The sequence below is a fragment of the Sphaerodactylus townsendi genome, linkage group LG07 (assembly GCF_021028975.2).
Source record: "Sphaerodactylus townsendi isolate TG3544 linkage group LG07, MPM_Stown_v2.3, whole genome shotgun sequence".
Classification (NCBI taxonomy): domain Eukaryota; kingdom Metazoa; phylum Chordata; class Lepidosauria; order Squamata; family Sphaerodactylidae; genus Sphaerodactylus; species Sphaerodactylus townsendi.
The window spans coordinates 69,687,043-69,714,960 of record NC_059431.1 but is presented as its reverse complement, the minus strand read 5'-3'; the positions used below and the strand labels follow the sequence as shown (position 1 = coordinate 69,714,960).

Genomic DNA, 27,918 nt, shown 5'->3' with positions numbered 1-27,918 from the left:
AAAAACTTCAACCCCATTTAACACACATTACATGTCACCTTTTGTTTCTTTAGAACTAACAGGAACATTGGCTTAGTAATAACTGATGGAATATGTTTTACCCAATGGTATATATACTCTGTCCAGTTTGCCTAAGTGCAGTGCTTAACTGAATGTGGAATTCTGATAAAGTTTTATAAACCCACGGTCAGAAATCTTCCAACTTGGCACAAACACATAACTCAGTTTTATTAAAAGTAATCAAATTCAAAACAACACTTTCATACAGAAATGAAAATTTAAACATATACAATCATTACAGTCAATTTTACTTATTGTAGTAGTTTATTAATCTTTCCATTTGACAATCCAGGATAATTACCCTTAGCTTTAAGACTCAGTTTTGTGGCTGGTAAAACCAAAGTCATGCTCAACTACTGTAAAGTGGTTCTGAGTCATATTAATACCAGTTCAGTACCAAGCCCTTTCCAGTCTGTGATACAATTACAGTACTGCAGCTCTTCATTTTAAATTTCAACAAGATACTTGATTTATAGCAGCAAACACACGGGGGACTTGTAAAAGGATTGCAAGTTTATTCCACTCATTGCATGCACGATCATAAATACATGATCAGCTGCCTGCAAACCAAAGATAATGTCAGATTTTTTAAAAATCTACTTTACCTAAGTCTAGAAAGACTTTGTACATGAGGTTAAATTAAACACCTTCAAGTCCTGTAGTTATATTTGAAAAACATACAGTCCAAAAGAGGAGTTAAGAGAACATACTTGCAGCCCAATCCATATTTATTTAAAAGTAAATCCCTGTGATTACAGTTGAATTTATCAAAGTGGGTAGAAGAGTGTAAACTCGTAAAACTAAGATTTGTCCAAATTCACTACTAGAACAGAAATGTAGCAAAACAGAATAGTTATTCAAAGAACTTCACCTAATTTGGGAGGTTGTGGGAAGAGGCATTAACAGTATTTCTAAAGCTAAAGTTCATCTATGAGATTCCACTGAAATTCCAGCCAGGGTTTTTGTGTTTTTTTGAGAAAGAATACCAGGATAGGCATCTGAAGACTAACTACAGACAACTTTCTTCCTCCTGAAATGTTATTATGGCACAATCTGTGTGTGTAATACCAGAATCTTATTATAGTTCTTTAAAATCAGGAGTCATTTCTAAGTAAAGTAACAGCTGATTTAAACAAATGTCAGCAGTGAGATTCTAGTTGAGTTATTCAAGCTTTGAGGAGCTCAGCTGGTTTCAGCTGTTTTTGCAGTGTCAGGTGCTGACCTCTTTGTTCACAACTTCTGTTGATATCCCAATAATTTTGCATGATTGGATTTTCAGATTACTGAAATGAAAGATGAAATTTAATGTAATCTTGATTCTTTTGAGAATTGGAATGCAGTATATCTGTAAGAATGCATAACCAGCAGTGCCTTTCCTTGTAAGATTCTGCAAAATCCACTTAAACAAATATGATGAAGAAGTTCACATGTAAAACTTTTCTTCCAGAAAAGTACATCAGCTATAATGTTTTCCACCAAGACATCCAAATAAAATTGTAATTTCATCTGCCACATGCTGGAATGTCTTTGTTGTAGAATGCTTCGCTTGGGTCCTAGTGCCTACCCAACAGAACTAGGTAGGCACTAGGACCCAAACCAAGCATTCTGAAACAAAGACAGTCCAGCATGTGGCGGATGAAGTACTCAGATGTTTCGGTGGAAAACAGTGTAGTAGTGTCTAGTTCTCCTTTGTAACAAAATCAGCTATCCAATTTCCTTTTGAACAAAAGATGAATATTAAAGAAGCTGTTGCAGCACTCCAATAAGATTGATCAAGCATAGATTAATTAGCTGTAGATCATTTTAAAGGTCTACAGTGAACAAGTGTTAGAACAATGCAGAAACAGAAAGGTAGGAAGGTTTACCATTCAAATTACGTTGATGGTCAACAAGGGCAGGTTGTTTATCAGTTTCAGTCTCTGCCTCATTCTTATCCGAATTGTAATCCACTCCTTTGTTAACCTGTCTTGCTGTCTTTGTTCCTAGTTCACCTGCAAAGACAAGTGCAAACTAATTAGTATCTACATTATGAACTGAAGAGGAAAGCCCTTTTCTATTACAGCATTCTATAATTTTAAACCCTGGTTGTATTCCAATTCACTCCCAGTTTCACAGTAATTTACATAAAGAATGATACTTTGATGTTTTCAATTTGTTTAAAATTTGAAACAGGAACATTTTCAAGGGAAAACACTTTGAAATTAAATTCTTTCAAGGTCAGGTGTACACTGTTCAAGTGTAACATCCTCTTACTTCAAATTCTGCCTGTTTTATTTGCCTGCCTCATTTATAACATGTCAGTTCTTCCTAATGGTCATTGATCCAGTCTCTGGATCATTCTTCTCTGTACCAGAAATCACATTAGTAGAGCCAGTCTTTCTCCCACTCCCAACTGGAAAAATGTTGCAGGTTTCCTTATCTGCCTTTCTGCTCTTGTTTCAAGGATCATTGTTTGAAAGTTGGCAGATATTATCAGTGATGTAGGTTTTATGGGGAAATGAGCTATTTTTTTCTGATTTAAGTTTAAATAAATAACTTTAAAATTATTTAAATGTTAGAAAAAGAAAGTAAACACCAGGTACAAGTCTGGACTATGCCTATAACTTCATAGCCTCCATTTAGCCCATCTAACATATCTGATTTGCACCACACCCCCGACAACTATAGATAAACACAGCTGACTACATTTATTCATGTGGATGGAAAATTTTGTGGAAATTTCCATTTTTCAGAAAAATTTATCAAAAAAAATTCTGCCCCATATCACTGCACAGGGCAGATTGCCAGTGTGTCGTGCTAGCATGTATCAGTGTCACTAACAAAGTCCTCACCAGAGGTGAAGCAAGGTGGGAAAGGGCCCAGTGCACTGGTGTGTCCTCTGCCCCGGAGTGCCCCCGCCACGCCCCCCACAGGGGTGCGCGCCTGGTGCGTTGTGCACCCCCCAGTCCTCTTGGAGCTACGCCTCTGGTTCATACTTTTATTACTTTCCACTATTAGTGACAGCCAAGAAACAAATGCTCCTATAAAGCATTCTTTCACATCCTTTTGGATAAAATTGAATGGGCAAGTTAGAAGTATTTTTACAAAAATGGCTGTGGTCAGCGACAGAGTGTGTGCTTGGTATGCAGAAGGCCTCAGCATCAACCCTTGAACATCTCTAGTTAAAAGGACCAGGTAGTAGGAAATGTGAAAGATCTCTCTTGACATCCTAGAAAGTTGCTGCAACAATACTGATCTTGATGGACCACGGGCATCAATACAAGTCAGATTCATGTGTTCCTCACAAGCTACAGCACCAAACTCCACTAACTACTAATAAATGCTTTCATAAAGCAGCATTCAGTACCAAAGCAGTAATCTCTTGTGCACATAGCACAACTATGTGAGGCATCTCATCTCATACTGTGCCAATGAGGCACAGGAATGCCAAAGCAGCACAGGAATCTTTTGTGTACATAGCAAAACTATGTTAGGCATCTCATCCACATGCTGTGCCAATGCAGCACAGGAAGTATTATTAATTAGATTTAGTACCCAGGCTTAGGGTGGCTAACACACATGTCTAAAATACAATCATAAAAGCAACAACAATAAATTAAAACGTGTGACTGGGCCTCCATAGATAAGGAGGATAACAGGATCATACCCAGGCTCTTACAGTGGAGTTAGGTGTTAAAACATCATTCAACTTCAGAAGTTGGAATCCCCGTTCTGGCTCCCTTCATCCCAGCCAGTTAGTTTCAAACTGCTTTGTCATAACCATCCTGCCATGGCTTCCAGATACTGGACCAAAGTCTCCGAAGCAGTGGCTAGATGACCCTCCAACAAAAAAAAGCTGGGTGTCATTAATGACAACCGAGCCCAAAGCTCTGGATGAGCTGAGCCAGGGATCAAAAATAGTTGTAAAATAATATCAGGGACAGGATTGCCCTCTGCAGCACTCCACAACTAAGGGAATGCCACTGAAACATTCTCTCCCCGAGCGTCACCTGCTGTCCCCACTCCTGGAGGAATGAGGTCAGCCAGTTTAAGGCTGTTCCTTTCAGTGTCGCGATGGCAAAGTGGTGGGTCAAAAGATCATAACCGACCATGTCAAATGCTGTGGTGAGATCTAATAACACCAGCAACACTGATCCGCTTTGCTCCAGCTGTCGAAGGCATTCGTCTGTGATGGTGATCAGCACGGTCTCCATCCTGTGGCCAGGACAAAAGCCGGATTGGAATGGATCCAAGGTCGATGTGTCATCCAAGGACACTTGCAGCTGTTAAAGGGCCACTCTCTCAACTACCTTACTCAGAAACGATAGGTTGGCAGTAGTTGAATGGTTCCAAAGAATCCAAAGATAGTTTCTTTAAGAGTGGGAATGCCACCACCTCCTGTAGCTTCCCCATGAAAACTCCCTGTTGAAGTGAGAGGTTGATAATTTCTGACACAGGGCCTCATACCTCATCACCATGGGCTTTCACCAGCCATGATGGGCACAGGTCCATGAAACAAGTGGTAGGTTTCACAGCTGCCAGTATCTTGTTGACATCACCATATGAGAGCAGACTGAATTTGTCCAGTAGTGGACCAGATGATGGCCAAAAGGCCTCCAGTTCTTTTACTGTATCAAAATGTTACCAGGAGGTCACGGCGGAGCATCAGGACAGGTAGTCCACAAGAAGCATAGTCCCCTACTATACATGTGTAACTCAGTCCCAGATGCTGTAAAAACAATAACTGCCAAGAAAGCCAAAATAAGAACAGAGAAGGCTTTCTGTTTACAAAGTGAAGCAAGGTGATAGTAACCTAAGAATAGCCAAACACTTTCTCTTCCAGGATTCTGTTTCTAAAGTTGCCTAGGCAAACCCCTCTAGCGGTGGCAGTTAACAGTCCCTCACCTCAGCTACTTAGATGTATTGTCTCTAAACATGAAATTTTCTTAGCTAAGTAGACTAATATCTGTTTATACGCCAATCTCTCCTTACATTTATTTATTAGAGAACATATTTTAAAAGCAATGACTATATAGGGATTTTGCTTCTACCATACATGTACAGAGATCTGCACAATTTTTTTTCCAAATAGCACTTTTCAAAATCTGGTCAGAACATGGATGTTTACCTCTAAACTAAAAATTTAATGTTTGCATTTTATCCCGTCACTATTAACTGAATTATTATAAGCAGGAGTGTGGGAAGCCATGTTCACCACTCAATACAATACCTAAAATACCTAAAAGTGTGAATATTAATGACAATCTGTGTACCATTTCTGTGAACCTGTTAAAGGCCAAGCTACATGTGTCAGGATATTCTTGCTCAACAGTTCCTCCAACCTACAAGTGTCGCTAATGGGTTGTAATAGTTTTTGGTTGTATGAGGATTTTTCCCCCTTGTGATAAGTCATTCTGTAAATTGCATCAGGTGCTTTGGGGGAGAGATGGTATAGAAATCCCTAAACAATAAACTAAATCAGTGCTTGGAAAGTGAGCATTATATTAACCATCCTTACTCATCTCCTGGTCATCCTGCTGCAGATCATCGTTTAACAGTTGCTCTCGTTCAACTTCATCATCATCATCATTTGCCTGATTGGTATTTCGGTGTCCTAAAGGTCCTGGCCATTTCACATTCTGCCTTTCTACAACTTCGCCCAGTGCATTTCTAATATCCTCATATGGATTCTGTTCTGTGCCAAGTTCTGGATGCAATTCCTTGTGATCTTTGCTAGACTTAGCAAGTATTGGATGGTCCTCGTCAACAGGATACTTTTCTTCCTCATTTGGGGGCTCTTCTTTATTTATGGCAACAACATCATTATTTCCTACCGCAAATGAGTGCAAAATAACAATTAGAATATAACTTTTGAAAACAGCAAAATTAAATACATCCAACTATTACTTCACAAAACTGGCAACCTCAAAACATTTAATAAGAAACCTGAAGATCCTAGGAAATAAGCTCTGCCATTCATATGTTATACGATGGCTGTCCGTAAAAGCTATTGTGGTATAGTAGTCAGAGAGTCAAACTAGGATCTGGGGGACCCAGGTTCAAATTCCCACTTTTCCATGGAAGACTGCTGGGTGACTTTGCATCAGCCTAGCCTACTTTCAGCCTAGCCTACTTCACAGGGTAGTTGCGATGATAAAATAGACGGTAAAATCATGTAAGCTGCTATGGGTCCCCACCAGGGAGAAAGAAGAAAAGTTGGATTTATATCCCCCATTCTCTCCTATAGGAGCCTCAAAGGGGCATAGAAACTCCTTTTCCCTTCCACCCTCACAACAAACACCCTGTGAGGTAAGTGGGGCTGAGAGAGCTCAGAAGAACTGTGACTAGGCCAAGGTCACCCAGCTGGCATGTGTTGGAGTGTACAGGCTAATCTGAATTCCCTAGATAAGCCTCCACAGCTCAAGTGTCAGAGTGGGGAATCAAACCCGGTTCCTCCAGGTAAGAGCACACCTACTCTTAACCATTACACCACTGTGTAGGATATAAACAAAGTGAATAAATAAAAAGCTTATCAAATTAGTCTATGAATAGTTAGCACGCAACTTCATGAAAGTCCATAAAACTGGAAACACACATCTGTTAACTGAGTCAAACGTACAACTAGAATATACCTGAAGGGCATATATTCTGCCTATGCACTAAAGGCAAGATCATACATGCCAACATATTCTTAATGCATTAGATCCACTATATCCAGGGTTCTGTGCCACAAACTCAAGGGGGAGAAGTGTACAAGATGCACAGTAAAACTGTTGGAACTGCACCTATATGGCCCAACGGCATCATTTTGAAGTGGTATACCACTGTCGGAGACCCAGGTTTGAATCCCTACTCTATTATGGAACTTGCTGGGTGAAGTTGCGATAAGGTTGCCAAGTCCCCCTTGGCATAGGATTACCAACTCCGGGTTCAGAAACTCCTGAAGATTTGGGGGTGAAGCCTGGGACGGACTTCAGACACACACAATTCCACTGAATTCACTGAAGCATCCAATTTTCTCCAGAGGAACTGAACTTCATAGCCTGAAGATAAGCTGCTATTCCAGGGGATCCCCAGATTCCACCTGGAGGCTGGCATCCCTACCTGCAGGCAAGTCTTACATTCTCAGCCTAACGTATCTCACAGAGTTGTGAGGAGAAAATGGGAGAGAGGAGAATGTTTCAAATCATTTTGTGTCCCCACTAGGAAGGAAAACTGTAGTGATGTAAATAAATGTTGCCCAACCTTCCAAATAGGTAGTTCGATTGATTGGTAGATGGAAAGGAGAGAAATGAGGGAGAGGAAATAGTGTGGATAGGAGATATGGGAGAAAATATGATCCCAATGGATCATCTTATTTCCCACTTGTTTTCATAGACGGTGTATGTGTTCTTCAGCTTAATTAATTTCCCTTTTTGTTGGTATATGCAGCTGGAATCTGGATTCTATTTTCCTCTAACTAGATTTTCTAAATTCCTCACGCTTGACACACTTTATGGTCTAGTCAAGGAGAACTGTGAGAAACAAAATACTCATAATTTTTCAGGAGCTAGAATTCCTGGTGTGTTTGGGAGCATGATTTTACCTGCAAATAATAATTATGGACACCATTGCCAGCTCGCAGGCAGAATAAACAACACTGCACAAGTACATTATGAGAATAATCCGGGCTAGCCACAGGGCAGCTATGTTCGGATCCAGCAACTTCACCTCTGCAAGAGAAATCTATCCACTAGCAACCAACTCCCTAGTTGTGCTTAGGATAGCTAGCCTAACTGTAGAATTTGATGAGAAACATTAAAATTCTTCAGAGGAAGCTCAAATAATCCTGTTTTGTGATGTCTGCCTCTTTTGCCTACCCCAACTAGTTACACTGTTCATTCAGGAAGCTAGGTCAATATATTGAGGACCACTTCACACATCAAAGAAAAAATGGCTTGGATTCAAGGTCTCATTTTGCATTAATTTAGAGATTAGTCTTCATGTTATAAAAAACTGCACCTGTGCTTTAAAGACAAATGTCACATGACCAACTCAAACAAACCAGTCTCACTTTGCATTGTAAGAGAATGAAACACAAAGATCAGCAGAATGACCTGGGGGGAAATTCCTTTCAGATTTTCATTTAAGGAAGAAAAAGAGTAGGACAAGACACCTGCCTTAGTGCATGAAAATTAAGATTAATAAAGTTCCCAGGTAGGAAGACTCTGCTACAAAGACAGGACTTCAGAAGTTACAATCATTACAGGAAATAAGATCCTACTAGTGGAAAATTAGGGATCTTTATTTAGGTAATTAAATATTTACATGCGTATATCTTTTATTGATTTATGTACATGTTTCCTTGAAAGAGGTCTATGAACCACAAACATTGGAACCTGATTTGTGAAATGAAGTTTCACATTCTATATTAACTTCTGATAATTAGAACAGTTCAACATTTTATTGCTACCAATCTTACCTCTGTATTTATGATAATCTGGTTCTGCTACATTTTTTATGAAAGGTGTTGGTTTTGGTGCTTCTAAAGCTTCTGAGATTTTAGATATTTTTTGTTTTTCTTCAGGTTCATTTCCCTGTTTTGTCAAGTCACGCTGTTGGAATTCCAGTTGTCCAAATGTTGGTACTGGAATATCAATCTTAAAATATACATACACCTGTATTATTCACACATTTCTCTTTAAATACTGACAAGTGTTGAAGATACATGACAAAATCAGGACAAAATACATGCTGGAAACAGCAGAAAAACTAGATACCATGCTCTCTCAGCTTTTTCAAACAACCCAGAATACAAAAAGGCAGCATTTCAAGTAGCTATTGCTATCTATTTCACTCCATGCATAGATGCTTGGGAGTTATTGTCAATGACAGCTCCTCCCTTTGTGCATACATACAAGAATGAGGCCTGTGGTTAACAGCACCACTTGCCATTTAAGATGTTTGAAGGCCAGTGGTTGTTCAAAGCAATAAAGCCAGTACTAATATTGTGTAAACAACGTAAGTTGGGTTGGAAGGTCCTCATACTAGTATAAAAACTTATTTTCAGTTAAACAGCATAGATTGCTTGGCTAACATTACAAGATCATGAGAATATACTCTTAGTTCATTCAAAACCAGGTTTAAGGCAGAAGTGAAATTGCACAAAGACTGCACCTATTATTATTCCAATGATTCATTTAAAGTCATCCTATAAGCAACTCACACAATATAACATAAAGATGCTAACAGGAGCAGGTTTGTTATTTTGCCTTTTCTGAGCAAGAGATTGGAAGAAAGGTTGCAAAATAGGTCTTCGTGGATGATTCATCTTGTGTAAAATGTTTTCAGTCTGTTTTCAGACCAGTTTAAGGCAAACTATTAGACTGGAGTTCTAAAGGACTTCTAAATATATTTGAACAAATGTATCCATTTTTGCCAAATTGATTAGGTGACTACTGAATTATATTGTCTTTTAGCTCATTTAGAATCAATCCTAATCAGTCTAAATAGATAAATTAGAATGCTGCACCTCTGTTTAACAGACACATCTCTGCCAGGATAGCATTTAAACACCTACTCAAAGAAGAAATTTTCAAGATCCCTCTCTTCTTCATTTCAAGCCTCCAGCTAGCTGAAGTTTAAGGTAGCAGCAACCACAAGCAGTATGTGTTCAAAATGTAAAAGCTTCACCAGTCACCACATCCTTCTTAGTATGGCCCATCCTCAAACACAGTGAATGACTTTGATATAGCATTCTGAATGGCAGGCTGAAATCACTTTGGCCTATTCCAGCTGTTTATGTAAAGGTAACCTTTTGGAGCAATTTTTTATCTTACTTGATAAGACTTGTCAGACATGTCTTTTTTCCCCTTGCTTTGCGGTATCTCGTTGCCTTTTCTCATAATTTCTTCTATCCTTTCTTCACATTGTTCTTTCAGTTCCTTCATCTGACTGATACACTGAGACCTTGAACCAAAAAACAGAATACGGTTGTTCAAATACCTCCTTTTAACCCAGGCCTGTACACGTTGTGACTCACTGAACAATTGCATATGTATGACCACCTATGTAAGGCAGCTTGCCAGATGTCTGAAGACTGCCCTGTTCCTACTATTTGTGTAGGACTGCCCAAATATGAATATCCTCAAGTTTCTGTGGCCTGCTGTATACTGGAGAATGGTAGGCTGGATTTGGCTTTGAAAGTTATAAACTGTCCAGCTCATTTTAAATCAAGTCCTTGTTTTTCTTTCTCTGGGACTTAAAATGTCTACTTTTGTACTTGCTTTTATAATTGCAGGGACATAGGAAGAACTGGCTGGAAGACCCTTAGAACAGTAAGAAATCGTATCAGGTCTCCTGTAGCTTTTTTTGCACATAAATAGCATTTGGTATCCAAAATAAAATGCCTACTTCACTAGCTCATAAAGCAACATACTTAAGCACCTGTCTTGAATTTAAGGTAATATACAGCACAAAATTATGCCTGATACTGTAGTAACTGCATAGGATTCTACTGCTAGAATTGATTATTTCAGTATAGGAGAACTATTCAGATGGAAACCTAACATGAACTTGACTTGTAGACATTGTACCTATAATATACAGGGAAAACTTACATATCATATGTAAATTTCTTCTGAAGGTTCGTCTGGTTTTTCTGGAACTGATATACATCCAGTTGGAGTTTCCCATATTCCTTCTGCAACTCTTTCAAGTGATCTGAGTCAAAATACATTTAAAGAAAAATAAGACGGGAAATATGAACAATAAATGAAATATCATTCCTTTCACCAAGGATCACAATTCTCCCTACTTAAAAAAACTGAAATCCTAATTCTGTCTAATATATGCAAAAGTACAACAGAAATGTGCCAATATATTAATTAGCTTCTAATCAACTGCAGAATGCCAGAATAACAATCCATCCACCTGACCCTATGCAGAATTAATTTATGTTATCTATATTTCACTAAATAAAAGTGTAGCTTATTTACTTTTTATTCTGACTGAGACTCAAGGAGGATTACAAAAGTGAGCAATACAATAGGAGCAGTAATATACATGTGTGTGTATGTGCAGGTATATATATTACTGTTCCTATTGTATTGCTCATTTTTGTGTGTGTGTGGGCATACACACACACGCATACACACACATTGCTGTCAAGTCACAGCTGACTTAAGACAGCCCTGTAGGATTTTCAAGCCATTTAGGAGATGGTTTGTTATTGCCTGCCTCTGCATCATGACCTTGGTATTCCTTGGAGGTCTCCCATCCACATCGATGCCAGGGTCGAGACTGAGAGCATATGACTGACCCAAGATCAACCAGCAAACCTCCATGGCATCAGTAGGGACCTGAACCTGGGTTTCCTAGATCCTAGTTCGACACTTTAATCACTACACCATGCTGGCTTTCTATATAATATATTCTGTAATAAAACTGGATTAAACAGTTAGAATAAGGATATGACAAACAAGAAGTACAAAAACTAGATAACAGAAAGTAGAAAACAATGCAATAAAATCATTAAATGGACACAGTAAACTTTGCAACAAACTATACCATTTGTACCTTTGTAAATGCATCATCCTGAACAATCCCAGTTTTATTACTTCCCTCTTTTCTTTATAAAATTATAAGCACCTCTTGAGTTTCCTCCTCAACACTGTGCATTAAATCCAAATAATCCAAATATATAGGAAATAGATTTTAAATCCTTATTAAAATAATATAAGCTACATCCTTTTGCATTAGACTCCAAGAAAGATCTTCAACTTACCCTTGCCAGTTGGCTGCCTCTAGCTGGAAACCTCACAGCCTATGAATCACCATTTCCTAGTGGCTCTTTTATATCAGTTCTGCACATTTATGATTGCAGTGAAACCTGGGGCAACACCAAACTTACAGACCTTCATGAATATGTGTTTCTAAACTGGTAGTTTCCCTTACTATATCCTATCTATCCTTAGTTTCACAATTATACAAGAATGCTAACTTTTCCATTAGCTTGTATATTTAAGCATTTGGGACTGTCTCTTTCAAAGTTTTTAGGGTCACACAGTTATTATACCTAGTCAAGTATAATCCTAGTTCGGAACTCATTCTGAAATAACTACAAAAGTGATTGTATTTCTTACTACTTTGGGATGGAGATGGTTTACCAATAGACTAAAAATGGAATATAATGATGATGTAAACAGTAATTTGTTGTAAAGGTATTGCTTTACTTGAGATGTACCTTGGAAGTTCTGGATCAATTTCTTATTTATTGTGATGTTATTCATTAACATTGCCTGAAAGAAAAAAAATGACTGAGAAACAATGACATTTAACGCTGTACCCAAACACTGTACTGTACAAAGTTTGACTGGACACCTTTACAAAGAAAGCTATATCAATCAGGCCCTTTAGGGAAAGAAGAAGTCAAACACATTTAAAGCTACTTTTTATCTGTAACAAAAGGTGCAATCTGGTATTTCCTTGTGAGCACCACATCAGAAAAAAACTAGATATACATGAGGAATGTGTAAATAAGTATGTACTTTGACTTGGAGGGAAAGTTTGACTCATCATGAGCACACAGGGTAGCTTACAATAAAACAGGAACATAATAAGTAAGCTATTCCTTGTTAACTAGGATAGTTCTCAAATATATTTCAGTCATTAAAAATTCAAATATTTTGTTTGTGTATTAGTGTAAAAAAATTAATACATTTGGATTGTTCCAGTTAAACTGAATATTTAGAGAACTACACAATATATTTACTTCTGTCAAGAATGTGTACATTCATTCCCATTAATGCAAATTGCTGCTGGAGTGCCAGCAGGAAGACTGAACCAAAAGCCTCTCTTTCTCCATCTCTCTCTCTATAATATTCAATATGCTTTGTACTAGTTTATCATTTGTCATTCCATAATATTTGGGATTTCATGGGAAAATATTTTTTACATAAAATAAGATCATTAAGTTTACTATGCTACCTCAAAGATTAAGGTTTTGGCAATGTTATTTGGGAGGAGCAAATTAAGAAACAAGACAGAACATTAAAGAAATGTATACGCAGTTTCTTCTGTTACTGTGTGAAGATAGATTTGTACTCCATCAGCAAGGAGCTGAGCCCAAACATGTCAGTTAAGAACCAGATAACAACCACATCATGTTCGTTTCATGGCAAAATAAAAAATGTTTTCATTATTCTGTTATGCATCACAAGACTTCATGCAGAAGTAAACAGAATAATTATTTTCACATAAGCCCTTATTCATAGGCACATCTCCAATTCTTGAACAGCAGCAACTTCCATTCCCATTGTATTGATTTTAGGTCTCCTTTAGGATCTCTCCAATTGTTTTATGATAGCATCACAGCTATGACTGAACCTTGCAAATGATTTTGCCCCAGGAAGTTCTTTCATTGTTAAATAATAATTCCTTGCAGAATTCAAACTGCCACTTCAAGTTTCAGGTAAACAGTGACTCTTATCAACACCATACATGACTGTTTTGTGTCCCATATAATGGACAAAAATTGATAATTGTGAGCAGCGGCGTAGAGCCAAGGGGACAGGGGGTGAATGATGCACCGGGTGTGCGCCAGTGCGGGTGTGGGGTGTTCCGGGGCAGGTGTGTGGCACGCTTGTGTGGGTGTGTGGCACGCTTGCCCCAGGCGCAGTTTCCCCTAGCTCCAGCCCTGATTGTGAGCTACCACAGCATTTTCATAGCACACTACTGTCTTTCTTCCCTATATGTTTCTTTTCAAGAGGCTATGTAACTGCAGCCTCTACAGTTTTCTGAGTCATCCTTTCTCAGTCTAATTAAGCAAGGCTGTTCTTCTAAGGAAGACTTCTTCCCTTAAGCTGGACTATGGGGAGGGGGGGGGGCTGTGCCAGGAACAGCTAGTACTAGAAAAATGTTAGATAAACCTGCTGATACACTTATAGAATTGACCCATGCATCAAGAGACAAGGGATACCAAATATATATCATACAATTAGGCTCAGAGCAAAACTTAAGGAAAGAGATCTCACCTTCTCATCCCTGTGTATTTTATTAGTACTCTCCATCTGGAAGTTATGCAAATTCTGGATTTTGTCAATCTGTTCCCTCTGTTTCTGTAGCTCTCCTTGGAATTCATTCTTTTTTAGTTCAACAGCACCTCTTTCTGCTGCCGCCCTGCGGACTCTGCCTTCTAGTTCCATTATACGATTCTGTAAAGCAGACACATAAAAGAAAATAGTGTTATAAAAATCTTCTTCAAAAATACATGCAGTCAGAATTTAATTTCCTTGTTTATGCTTGAAAAATGCCAAGTGGATATACTGTGGTTGCCAACCAGCAGCTGGCACCAGTAGAAATCTAGGGGGCAGGGAGATCAGGGAAGAGGGGCGCCATTGGGCCATAGCACTGCATTATTTCAAAGAAAAACATAGCAGCAATGTCACACTTCTCTAGGAACCCATGTTGTTTCCAACCATTCATTTTCCACTTAATGCTGTTGTTCAATGGTGGTTTGTTGTTAACTGAGAACAATCAAAATGATAACATCTAATAAACACAAAACATTCAATGAGTTAAACATTGTATAACAATTATATAGATTCATTGTAACATCTGATTAATTAAAGGGATCCATAAATATTAAAGTTGAATCAAGCACTTTCCTCTTTGTAAATAAGCATGCTTTAATTTAACAAATTTCTTTGATTCTTTATTAGGCGTCTTAGTTGATAGTTCCATGGGAATGTCAACTCAATGCATGGCAGCTGTGAAAAAGGCAAACTCTATGCTGGGGATCATTAGAAAAGGAATTGATAATAAAACTGCAAAGATTGTCATGCCCTTATATAAAGCAGTGGTGCGACCGCACTTGGAGTACTGTGTCCAGTTCTGGTCGCCGCATCTCAAAAAGGATATTGAGGAGATAGAAAAAGTGCAGAGAAGGGCAACAAGGATGATTGAGGGACTGGAGCACCTTCCCTATGAGGAGAGGCTGCAGCGTTTGGGACTCTTTAGTTTGGAGAGGAGGCGGCTGAGGGGGGATATGATTGAAGTCTACAAAATTATGCATGGGGTAGAAAATGTTGACAGAGAGACATTTTTCTCTCTTTCTCACAATACTAGAACCAGGGGACATTCATTGAAAATGCTGGGGGGAAGAATTAGGACTAATAAAAGGAAACACTTCTTCACGCAACGTGTGATTGGTGTTTGGAATATGCTGCCACAGGAGGTGGTGATGGCCACTAACCTTTATAGCTTTAAAAGGGGCTTGGACAGATTTATGGAGGAGAAGTCAATCTATGGCTACCAATCTTGATCCTCTTTGATCTGAGATTGCAAATGCCTTAACAGACCAGGTGATCGGGAGCAGCAGCAGCAGAAGGCCATTGCTTTCACATCCTACATGTGAGCTCCCAAAGGCACCTGGTGGGCCACTGCGAGTAGCAGAGAGCTGGACTAGATGGACTTTGGTCTGATCCAGCTGGCTTGTTCTTATGTTCTTATGTTCTTATTCTTCCTATCCAGTCATCAGTATTGGGGCTAAAATATTAGATCTAATAAAACTACTTGAAACCTCTTAGGAAATCTTGGTACGTAATTAAGTAGAAAAATTTCTGGCCTGAAAGAATCTGTTTCACTGCACAATTCCAACTTTTCACAAATCTTTCCCCTAGACTTGGTAGCTCAGAGATTATGCCACCACATACGGTTAAAAAACAGCGTTTCAAAAACTGCGGTACCAGCTGTAACCAGTGGAACTATATCATAGCTATTGGGGTGGGGGGAGTCATATAAAGCTGGTGGACCACTTAAGCTAAATTTCTTCAACACAAAAATGAGAGTGAAAGGAGATCTATGAGAAAAGGAAAAGTTCACCTGTAATCACAAAAACATTATTACTCCATTTAGCTTGATTTGAGGTTAATTTAAATAAAATTCCCTACCACTGGATAGCAGAGGACCATGAAAGGTGGGAGCAGCTGACCTCTGGTTAACCACTGGTTGAATCAATAAGATATCACAGAAAAGCAGAAAATCACTGGGAGTAATTATAGTCAATGCATAGCAGCTATAGAGACAAAGGATAATCATTTGAACTAGGGGCTATTATCATACAGATCTGAAAAACAGAAAAGGGGGATAAGACAGAGGGACTCATTTTGAATTATAAAATGGTCAGAAATATTTGGTATTCAAGAGGTTTTTACAAACATATTTGTTTCTTTTTGTGGGATTTAAAAAGCCAGGTTAGCAGATATTCATAAGAGGAATGTAACAGAATTGAGAAGTTTGAGATGGTTAATTTCAAATTATATACTGTATTTCCAAATGTATCAGGGTGTTCACATACATTTTCTGCTGAGAGTACTCTTTGCAGCCACTGGTTTGTTTCTTGAACTTAAATTTATTTTATACTTTCTTAAACTTAAGCTTCTTCAGTTGTAAGAGTCAGGAACTTTAACACACTTTAACTTTGGAATATGCTGCCACAGGAGGTGATGATGGCCACTAACCTGGATAGCTTCAAAAGGGGCTTGGACAGATTTATGGAGGAAAAGTCGATCTATGGCTACCGATCGTGACCCTCCTTGCTCTGAGATTGCAAATGCCTTAGCAGATCAGGTGCTCCGAAGCAGCAGCAGAAGACCATTGCTTTCACATCCTGAATGTAAGATCCCAAAGGCATCTGGTGGGCCACTATGAGTACCAGAGTGCTGGACTAGATGGACTCTGGTCTGATCCAGCAGACTCTTTCTTATGTTCTTATGTTCACAGTTCCTCCTTTAAACTGGTCTGGGATTACACCTTTCCATTTAGCTATTTCCCATTAAATTCTAGGAATCACTCTGTAAACATTAGAGCTATTTTCCCTAGATAACTGGTTTATTGATCCTATCCTGATCTTAAAACACAAAGGAAAATCATCTACTGGACAGCTTACAGCTCACACCAATATTTTCAAGTTGTCTGTTAACTGTTCTCCTTCAACTGTCAGTTCCTAACTCTCAGAACTCTTTAACTGCCATTCTCAGAATTCTATTCACATTCCTTGTCTGTCAAGAGTTTCTTTAACTGGGACAACTCCCTGTCTATCACAGAAGGCAGAGGAGATGCGTGATACATTTCACAGCATACAATTAAAACTTTGGCTTCAGATGTGTGCATGTATGAATATCAGAGACATTCGCAAACAGAATGTGGCCTCTACATTTGTTAATCAGTCAACACTGGTAAGACAAGACTAGAGTTTCCTGTTTGGACAGGATGTTACATTTAGCTACTGCAAATACAGTCTGCCTTCTAGGTTCTTTCCATCTCCTTCACTATTTTATTTCTCTCTGTTTCCCCCTCTCCCTCCCTTATGGCCAACATCCAAATGAGCTGAAGACCTGAAAACTCTAAAGTTCTTTTTAAACTTGAAGCATTAATAGCAAGTATATTAATAGCAATTATTGAACAAGGGAAACAACTACATCAGTTTAATCAAGGCGGAAACAATCAGAAAAGCAATACCTGCAAATCAATGCTGCGGCAACTTGCAATCCAATAATTGAAACCCAAAACAATTATGCAAGCCACCAGTGCTGCGACCAGAAGAGGTGGAGACTTCATCCCTCGACGGCCATTTCCTAGTCCTATCATCTCAAAGAAATTATAGGTCTCTGTTAGTTGGAAAAGAAAAATATATTTATTTTCCCCATTATCGTAGCAGCATCTGAGCTATACAGGAGATATTAGCTTTCCAATCTTAAAAACATTATCTTGAAAATAACTCAGTTCACAAAATATGAATATGTTTATGATTTCAGCTAACTTTAAATAGCTGATAGAAAATAGAACTAACCTGTAATTTGTAAGCAGAACCAATATTCATGAATGTTCATTACCATTATTGTGTCACAACTTTCCCACGAAAATCAACAGATTGTTTTCAAATTAACTATTAAGATTATGGTGAATCTGGTAATAGAAATAAACATCCCAGTAATCAAATTTCATTGACTTTGATTCATTATATGGCGTGTCTATTTTCGGGATGCCTTTGTTCATCTTCCAATCTTATATTTCAATACATACTTATCCCACATTGTGCCAATTTGCATATATGTTATATAGTCATTTTTACTTTATTTTTACTTTACATATTTTTACTTTTACATATTTTTACTTTAATAAGCCTTTATCAGCATAAATTACAACAGTACTGCAGTACAATGACAGTACAAACAACATATGAACAGATGAGCAAAGCAAAGTTAAGCCTTTGTAATTTCAAGCAGATAATTTGCAACTCTCTCACAAAATATCAAATCAGTACTATTCAACAAGTAAGGTGTCCTGTAATAGTCCAGCCACTGAAAGCAACTTGCCAAAATTGAGTCCTTCTATTTGGACCTGGTCTTTTTATGCCTGGGGCATTCAAACAAAGAGTACAAGATCTGAAAACTTTATATGGTCATATCAACATTTTGTGCATCTGATAAAATACGCTCTTGCTCATAAAAGCTCATGCCACCGATTTTTTAAAAAATGATAAATTTTATGTAATTTATAGTCTGCCTTTCTCACTTGGACTCAAGGCAGATGACACAGAATGAACCAATCCAATCAACAGGATTTGTTTTTAAATGTGCCACAATATTCTTTGTAGTGTGCTTGTGTCTCATTTCATTATCCCACAAAGAGCCATCAATACTGGATACCAACTCAGATGCATTAAAGAGTTCTAGGAAGGAGAAGCAACGATTTTTACCATTCTGATAATTAGTATAGCAGAAGTAGTAACAGAATTGCTGTAAGTAATCTTAACAATAAGCTATTGGTTTTCCAGGCTGGTAGTTCTTGCCCTGAACATTTCAGTCACATCTATGGCTGGCATCTTCAGAGGCATGTCACAGTTAGGAGTAAAAACTACCAGAACACGAACGCACAGCCTGGAAAATCCACAACAGCCAGCTGATTCTGGCCATGAATGCCTTTAACAATACAATCTTAAAAACAGGTCCTTAAACTATAAGCATTTTCAAAGTAGCAAAGCCAGGACATTTGTTTTGTAGCAATTATTATTATGAACACTAAATAAATATTTCAGTATTAGCACTGTTATTCATGCACTAGTGTCTGTGAGATCTTAAATCATCTTATGATAAACTGTTCTCTTTATAGATTGGCACAAGATAGTTCACTTTGATTCATGTAATTTAAGATTCTGCAATACGATCTTTGAACTACTGGATATAGCAAGGCTCTTACTCACTAGCTAAAGTCTACCAGTTTTGTGATGACCAGTTTTTAGCAGAGAAACTGAACTAGGGTATGCTACAGTCAGTACCTTATGATTAACAACCTTTCCATGAATTATCTAAATTATGAATTTATGACATGGGGAAAGCGGACTAGCAGTTCTGCTTCTTTGTTTACAGTGTGTATTATTCAGTTATTCAGGTAAGAGTGCCTTGAATACGAGCAGTATGTCCTTTCTTTCATCATTGTTGGTGTGATTTTCTTTCCTCCTTGGATTCAGATCTGAGAACAGTTGTGCGCTACTCCCTGTTTTGAAGCTAAATGACAGGACACTGCAGATCTACCTAGACCTAATGTTGAGGCATCCTATCAAGGCTATAAGTGGCCACAGATATATCTTGAGAAACAGACAAATGGTTAGGAGTAAATTGCACTAGGGTTCCAAAGTTAGATTTCCAAGTGCAGCTTAAAATATTGGGGCCTTTCCCCACTTACTGTAAGCCCCGCGCTACTTGAGGAGAGGAGCGCGGGGTTCCTCCCCCCCAGATGTAGGGCGGCTACAGTGTCAACCCGGCCCGACGCTGCCGCTGTCAAGCACACCTGCTTAGCACGCTGGCATCCCAGAGCAACTCTTCCTAACGGCAGGCCTTTGCGACGACGCTTCCCAAGACAGAGCGCTGGGTCGTGGGAACGCCTGGTAGCTGCTGCTTGGGATGTCAAGCAAGGGCTAGAGAGCAATCGTGCGCGGCATAGGGGGGATGGAAGGGAGTGGGGAAAGGCCCTGAGATACAGTTTACAATGCCCAGATAGACTGAGGCTCTAAGTCAGTGGTTCTCAACCTTCCTAATATCGTGACCCTTTAATACAGTTCCTCATGTTGTGGTGACCCCCAACCCTAACATTTATCCATTTTACAGATGGAGAACACTGATGCAGAGAGTCTTAGGCGACCCCTGTGAAAGGGTTGTTTGACCCCCAAAGAGGTCCCGACCCCCAGGTTGAGAACCACTGCTCTAAGTAGTCTGACAATCTCAGCCTAACTAACTGGTTGTCTAATGGCAGCATCAAGCCCACAATGTGATCTTACTTAGCCTTATAACTAATCACTGTTCCATTGGCCACGATGGCAAGAGAAGACACTACAAAGGCAAATGGCTTTCTTAGCTCAAAGTACATGTAACTACAACATGGATGACAACAAGGAGGGCAAGGCTGGCAGGAAAATACTGCCTGGGAAGAGAAGCCTGCTGCCCTGGACCCCAACCCAAAAGGAGGGACGGAAGAAAACAGAGCCAACTCCACAAGCCTCATGAAACTTGGATGAGTGTATCTTTTGCTGTACAGAGCTTGGTGGCACCAAGTGTTTCCTTCCCCACCCAGCACAGGGTAAGGATTTCTCCTTTCTTCAGACCAAAGTGTTCCTGCCAGGTGTCAGTCCCCCAGGCCATCAACCAAATCAGACTTATCATGGTAGCCTTAATTGCCAATGTCCTTCCCAACAATAAGCAAACACTTCCACCATCACATACCAGCCTCTGGTGGTTTGTTTTTATTTACCTATAGATTTTTGTGATGAAGTTGTTCAGGTTACAGGAACAAGGAAGTCTCACCAGCCTGTTAAGACCTTTGATCCTCAGAGAAACCAAACTGGCAAGCCAAATGGTGTGGATCAAAGGTTTATTTTAGAAGCACATGTCAGGAAACGGAAGTTACCTGGGAAGTAAGGGACAAAGACTTAAGAGATTCCATCATGGACCGAGCTAGAGGAAGCATCTCTTAGCTTGAGGTCTGAACAGAAACATAATTGGAACATGCTTGTTTGAGTGATCTTTGTAAGAGAAATCTGTTTTTTTATTTGTTTGTTTTTTATTTTACAATAAAAATCTTTTGAGAACTCAGCCGTTTGGAGTACTTGGAGAAAAGAACCCGGAATTGAGATGCAGGATTGGACCCCCCCCCCCTCCCATTCCTGGTCATCATGATATGGTGCAGCAGGTTCGAGCACATTCCTGGTCACCATCACATACCAGCCTCTGGTGGTTTGTTTTTATTTACCTATAGGCTTCCAAGGGCTTACAACAGAACATCATAAAACACAACAATTAAAATATTAAAAGCAATACAAGCCATCAATATAAGTGCCAGCCTAACATGCTAAATTCATATAAACTCCAAAATAGTGGCATGACCAGACAGTTTGAGGTTATACTCCCTCCTGATGCCACTTCATTCATAAGCAGAGAACAACACAAAAAATGTAGCACGTATTTTTTATTCTCAGAAAACTAGGTGCGTATCTGTGGATAGACAGTTCTTATCATGGTCTGTCCCCTACACCTCACCAAACTGTGGGAGCAACAGCAGCAATGAAAAGCACACCATATTCAAGAGCAATGAGAACAGGGAAGAGCCAGCTGGCAGTGATAGGGGACGAGCCCCACAATCCTGCCATTGGGTGACTGGACCCGGAAGTGTCAGACAGTGCTGAGTGTCTCGTCCTGGAACTGGCTTGCTTGACTAGTAGTGATCCTGAACTAGCTCTGAAGCATGCAGCCCCCCAGCTTCCCCTCCCCTGCTGGAAAGAGACACCAGTGGCTGCGCTCAGAATTAGCAAAGCGCAGGAAGTTCACCAGATTGACTGCTCGATGACTGCAAGTCAACCAAAGAATCAGTACCAGCAACTTGACTAATTGCAGCCACCTGCACCAATCAGAGTATAAATGATGTGCCAGCAGCTGCCGCTCTGCAGAAGCAAAGCGTGTCATTGGTCTCACTACCATTACACTGCCCCAGACCTGTTTCTGTGCTTGGAACCTCACATTTGGATCTCATCTCAGACCCTGACCTTTGGTCTGTTCTCTTGGACCATTGTCTCGAACACTGCCTGGACTCTGTTTGCTTGCACGTGCTTTAACTTTGGACCATCTAGACTCTTCTGGAACGGTGTTTCTGCTTCCCTGCTCAGAACCCTCCTGTTGCCCTGCCCAGGCTGCCAGCCAGACCATGACTGTTCTATAGCTAAGGTACTACAACAGAATAGCCTCAATTTTTCTGATACCACACACCTTGTCTCGGAAATGTTGGTAGTTAGTTTGTTAGGCCAGTTTCTATGGAAAAATTGTACCTGTTCCCAGACTGTGTACAAGTAATCATAAGAACTGTGACATGTGCCTGGAAGGAAGACAGGTCAAGACGGGGAGATGGGAGATAGGTTCCCAATAATAAATACTCAACAGCAACTGTACCACAGAATGTATTATCAAACAGCAATCAGAGCAATGGAATGCATTCCTGTAACCCAGTCTAGCTGTGACCAGTATATCCCCAATCTGTGAACTTATTGTTTCAAGAACTGTACATCCATATCCAGAACAAACCAACTCTGCAATTCTTGTTTGGCAAAATACCTTATCTACCAATAACACTGTAGTCTTGTCTAGACTGAGTCTCAATTATTGTCCATCATTTGGCGCATGAATTACTGCTACTACAAAATGATTTAAAATAATGCCCCACTGATTCTGCTAAAATAAGGTTATGTTCGTCAAAACAGAGGGGACACTCCAAATCTCTGAATGCAGTGACCCAGTAGGTTCATGGAGGTATTAAAACAGTACAATAATGAAGACATAATCACTGGAGAAAGTCAGTAGGCTAACAGCTGCTTGACCGGGGAAAAGGTTCATTCTCCCAGACTGAAAATTGATGACCATCATTATTCAGTCATATGTTCAATGCAGTCTCGAAATCCAACCTTACTAATCTATCTATATAAAAAGCTAACCGTGTATTTGTTACTGATGCCCTAACGCCAAAACGGCTGGATGGATCACCACCAAATTTGGCCACAACGTCCGTTCCCCTGGCGGGCATGTTTCGGCAGCTTCACCGGGCTCCGAGGTCACTCCTGAGCCCAGTAAAACTCATGTTTCAGGAAAGCCACCGTGGACCAATGAGGGGCCGCCGTATCACAGGGCCGGACCAATGAGGGGTCGCAGTATCGCAGGGTGCTGTGCCTTGCTCACTTTTGCCTTGCCGTGCACGCTCCCGCCGGCCAAGGCTCCCTGCTGAGGAGCGCTCCCAGCAAAGTGCCATGGAAACCGCCAGTCAGCCTCTCCCCTTCCTCCTCCCTTCCGCGCCGAACTCACCACCCTCAGCGCACCAGGAATCACCGGGACAGAAAGAAGGAGCGTGCCAACCCAAGCCGCTTGGAGCAACCGGTACGTCACTCCCCTTCCTCCTCCCTTCCCTGCCTTGCTCCAAACCACCGAGGACACACAGGGAGAGGAAGATGGGTCGTTCCACGCCAACCCACAGGGGACAGCCGGTACGCCTCTCCCCTTCCTCCTCCCTTCTGTTCCTAATCCCCCACCCCCCATGTAAGCCACAGCGAAGCAAGGCGGGTTCCGCTAGTATTCTCTATGAATCTGATACATAAGTTCAAGGTAAAAAGAGACAGTATTGAGTGCCTCCCAGCATCCTCACAGCCAGGAAATGTATTATCTTCTCAACGCCTAACTACATTTTGAATTAGCTAGCAAATCTGTGACAAAGAAAAAGTAAACTTTATTTATTGTAAATGGCACCTTTTTAATAGATGCACATCTTTACACTCTATACATAAGGGACCGCCTCTCCCCATATTGCTCCATTAGGCCCCTCCATTCATCAGGGGAGAACCTATTGGGAGTCCCTGGCCCAAGACAGATCCAGCTGGCCTCCACAAGGGCCAGGGCTTTTTCAGCCTTGGCCCTATGTGGTGGAATGAGCTCTCTAGTACGACATAACTGAATTACGAAGGGCCTGCAAGATGGAGCTCTTCCGCCAGGCTTTTATCTGTTGCCAGCCGGCCTGAGTTATACTACTGCTAGCCTCCCATGGGTGTCATTTGTATGTTTTATCACCATCTGTTTTTTACTATGCTGTGGGGTTTTAAATGGATTGTATCGTTTTAACGGTTAATTTTGGCTATGGTTTTAATTGTTTTATATACTGTTGGTTGCCACTCTGAGCCCTTCGGGGGAGGGCGGGATACAAATACAAATATAAATAAATATAAATAAATATTGTTATTGTAGCAATGATCTTTGCATTGAAATTTCATTTTCCCCCATTTCTAACGCAACTGAAACAGGCTAATAGCTTATGTCCAAACCAAATATATCATAAGAATGTAGGGTTGCCAGGCTACAACCATGAGACTGTGAAGAACATAGCTTCTGTCATCATCTCCACTCTACACAGACACACATACACAAGCCCTTTCCTTCTTGCTGTGTGTATTTTTTCAGGACCACTGGCTTTGTTCAGTCCAGCAGAGGGGTTCAGAAGACAGGACAGGACTACAAGAGGAAAGGGCAGAGAAAATCACGACTGTCACTTCTTCCTCTGCACTGGGAAACGTAAAGTAAAAGACATAAACTGAAGGCGAAGCTTGACAAAACTAATTGCTAGAACACTGCTAGAAAACACAGTTTTTGCCCTCATTTGGAATACAACAAATCTTGTACTGATTCATGTTGCTTCCAAACATGCCATAGAATTTCTGATGCAGCAATTTGTGATCAGAAGTTTAAACATTCTTCACAAGCCAGTAGCCCTAAATATTCTGTAATACCTGTCCATCCCAATAATTATATGAACAATATCTTAGGTAAGTGGAAATGCAAGCTGAGATAGAATAAGCCAGACATAGTGCAAGATAACAGGAGGGCGGAATCGGTGGAAAAAGAAAATGTACCTCCTCCAATTCACTGAAGTCTCAACCAAATCTGCAACTAAGAGAAGGTTACATAGGAAAAGAACTTTCCCCTCCTAATGCAAACGGACACAAAACACTAGGCTAGAGAGAAGTCAAGGAATTTTAAAATGTTGCCCTTACTATTTACCAGTCAAGTTTCCATCTCTAACACATAAATGGGTAACATTTAGAACTTTCATAACCATAAGTGGTTTTGTAAGAAGGAAAGGTACATTGAAATAGATAGATTGAAATAGATAATACCCATCATAACACTTTTTAAAAAGCATTTCTTTTTTATATATTTTCAAAGACCCTGCTAGGTAGGGTCAACTGCTTTATTTTATTGTACCACCACTCTTTTGTCATAAAATAAAATAACTGAATGTGACTAAGGTGGAAAGGTCTGTATGCCTAAAGACAATGTGCTGGATCCAAGGACAACTTCTTCAAAAAAGGAGGAAACAAAAGCGATGACTCCTCAATTAGCAGAAGGTAGAAAAGATACAACCAGTGGTGGGATTCAGCCTATTCGCACCAGTTCGGTAGAACCGGTGGCTAATTTTGCCTAGTTCAGATAACTGGTTGTAATCCCACCACTGAGTCCTTTCGGAACTGGTTGTTAAACTATTTGAATCCTACCACTGGATACAACTCATTATACCATACATTGTATATAGCCCGGATTCCTTGCATCCCCACCCTCTCCGGATGGATTATACACTCACTCCTCTAGCTACTTTTTAGCTTCTGCTTTCCTTTCATTAGCCTTCCCAAGATGCTCACTTAACCCCCAAAGTAATTCCCCAAGAACTCTAACTCTTATCTTGACTTCCAAACAGATTTACTGTACTGCTAATTCTTCTCTCCAAACTTGGCAGAACTTCCCTATTACCAGAGGCTGCATTACAAAAATCTTTCCTGCATTGCTTGAGAACCAGATGCAATCTGTAACTAAGTAATCAAACTAACATGTCCCCCCACGGCATTTATGGTATTTTATTTATGTTTACTCCCATCCTTTATCCACGGCCTCAGGACAGATTACAATAAAAACCATACAGCAGTAAAATCACAGTAAAACCCCATCACTATCTAAAATCTCCTGCATCCACCAACAAAAAGGGATGGATGTATGGACATCTCCAGACCTCCTCTTAGCAGGGGGAGTCAGCCAAATGCCTGGGTGAAAAGGATGGTATGCACCAGGTGCCGAAACTCCAAGAGAGTAGGCACCTGGTGAACCTCTGGAAGGAGGACCTTCCACACTGCTTCTCCCACACAATAGTATAAAGGAACAATAGTCTGAATAAAAGTCAAACTCTGGATAGCTGAATAAATACTGACTAGATTATTGATAAAGTTGTTCCTTGCAGACGAGGAAGGCAGACTCCTGTTTTATAGCAATCCCCTCCCTCCTATTAAAGGAGTACAGAGAAACAGATTTAGCAGCAGTAAAAAAGGTCAGCGGCATATGTGAGCCACTGGCTTAATGGGGAAACAGACTACCAACTTAATGGGCAAGCAGACTACCAACATCAATAAATGCATTCCATATTGGAGAGAGGCATTTTTCAACTGGTGTGAATAAGGCCATACTGCACACCCCATCTGTGGGTTGATTTCTACATGCCTTTCACATGAAAGTCCAGTGCGCCAACATTGGCACATTCCATAGCAACCATTACAAGCAAATTCAATTTTCCAACTACTGGTGCGATACATCTCTCCCCAATGGGGAGTCCCTATAGCGAACCTCAAGCAACTTTTTAATTTTCTTCCCTAGCTAAAGAGTTAAACTTTCCATTAAGGTCATCAGTCCAGGAACCGGATTAGGAACTATAACTTGATTGAGCGTGCATTGTGTTTTTATGTCTTCACCACAGTCTAGATGACTTACTTGGCTGACTTTAACTCTGGAAAAGACCTCCAGACACCGCCCCCCACCCGGGCCAGTTTATCATTATAGAATAAATAAATCATGGGCAGATCCAGGCAGAGAAAAGAAAGCGGGAGCTAAGCCACCAGATAACCCAGAGGTGACACTAAAAGGAAGCCTGAGATCCGAGAGCTTCCAGCTCACAGTCGAGTCTCTACTCATTCTGAGCGCCGCACTTTCTCCCCAGGCGCTCTTCCCTTTCTCTGGAGAAAGCAGCCCTTCCAGAGACCCAAAGGCCAGGAGCGGAGGGGCTGCCAGGGCCAGGAGGGAGGAACAGCGGAGGCTTCTCAAGGCGTGCCTGACGAATGGCCAGGCAGGCAGTGGGGAGTGGGGAAAGAAGCAGACCAGGTAAGCGCCGGCAAGGAAGAGAAGCGCTCACTCACCTTCCTGCCCCTCGCAGCCCCTCTTCCTCAGCCGTAAGGCCGGCGCCTCCTCAAGGAGAGCAGATAAAGCTCCCCGCCCCCCTTTCACAGCAGCAGCGTCTAAGCTGAGAGGGAAGGAGCTGCAGCTCCTGGAAAGCCGCACGCCGAGACCGGGAGGAAGGAGCTGGCGCTGAGGAGCCGCGGGTGCTGCCGGAGGCACTGCGGGCAGAGCAGGAAGTGCAGCCAAGAGGCGGAGAACGAAACCCCAGCAGGAGCCGCCAAGGGTCTGCCAGGCAGCAGGGTGGATGGAGGAGCTCCCTCTCTCGCCGCAATGAGGCCGCGGAGCACCTGGCGAGGGTGTGTGTGTGTGTGTGTGTGTGTGTGTGTCTGGGGCTGCCTGTCATTCAGCCACCGCCTACGTCGGCGGGATGGGGGTTTCCTTCCATTCGTCGAGAAAGCCCGCGCCGATCATAAAGGCTTCTCGCAACACCTGCTCCGCCTCCCCGTCTCTTTCGGTGGTGATGTGCAGAGTCCAGACGTCTCAAAATTTTGAAAAATACATTACAAATATAAGGTTTGAGGCACCTCACGCTTATTAAAGGCAGGTG

General features: G+C 40.7%; 1 protein-coding gene across 3 annotated transcripts; it reads right to left on the bottom strand.

Annotated features, from left to right (window-relative positions):
- Window positions 1–196: 196 nt before the first annotated feature.
- Window positions 197–27,588, bottom strand: GOLM1 (golgi membrane protein 1). 3 transcript variants are annotated; one of them, XM_048504586.1, is made up of 10 exons: window positions 27,332–27,588; window positions 20,827–20,982; window positions 17,539–17,687; window positions 14,052–14,231; window positions 12,263–12,317; window positions 10,638–10,740; window positions 9,858–9,987; window positions 8,501–8,678; window positions 5,558–5,869; window positions 197–2,051 (listed from the first exon to the last, which is right to left on the bottom strand). In XM_048504586.1, exons 3-10 carry the CDS (start codon window positions 17,665–17,667, stop codon window positions 1,888–1,890), a joined length of 1,251 nt encoding a protein of 416 aa, XP_048360543.1. In that variant the 5' UTR covers window positions 17,668–17,687; window positions 20,827–20,982; window positions 27,332–27,588; the 3' UTR covers window positions 197–1,887. The 3 variants fall into 3 exon arrangements, with proteins under 3 accessions (XP_048360543.1, XP_048360542.1, XP_048360541.1); XM_048504585.1 differs by lacking the exon at window positions 20,827–20,982; XM_048504584.1 differs by lacking the exons at window positions 20,827–20,982; window positions 27,332–27,588 and having other exon boundaries at window positions 197–1,343; window positions 1,926–2,051.
- Window positions 27,589–27,918: the final 330 nt, after the last annotated feature.

Bases quoted from the DNA above. Each gene is read 5' to 3' on its own strand.
- GOLM1 (XM_048504586.1), bottom strand. From the start codon at position 17,667: ATGATAGGACTAGGAAATGGCCGTCGAGGGATGAAGTCTCCACCTCTT. The intron at 10,741-12,262 runs GTACATCTCAAG...ATTTTGACTCAG, and splicing joins ATTGATCCAGAACTTCCAAG to ATCACTTGAAAGAGTTGCAG. The intron at 2,052-5,557 runs GTAAGGATGGTT...TTGTCTTTGCAG, and splicing joins GCAGGATGACCAGGAGATGA to GTGAACTAGGAACAAAGACA.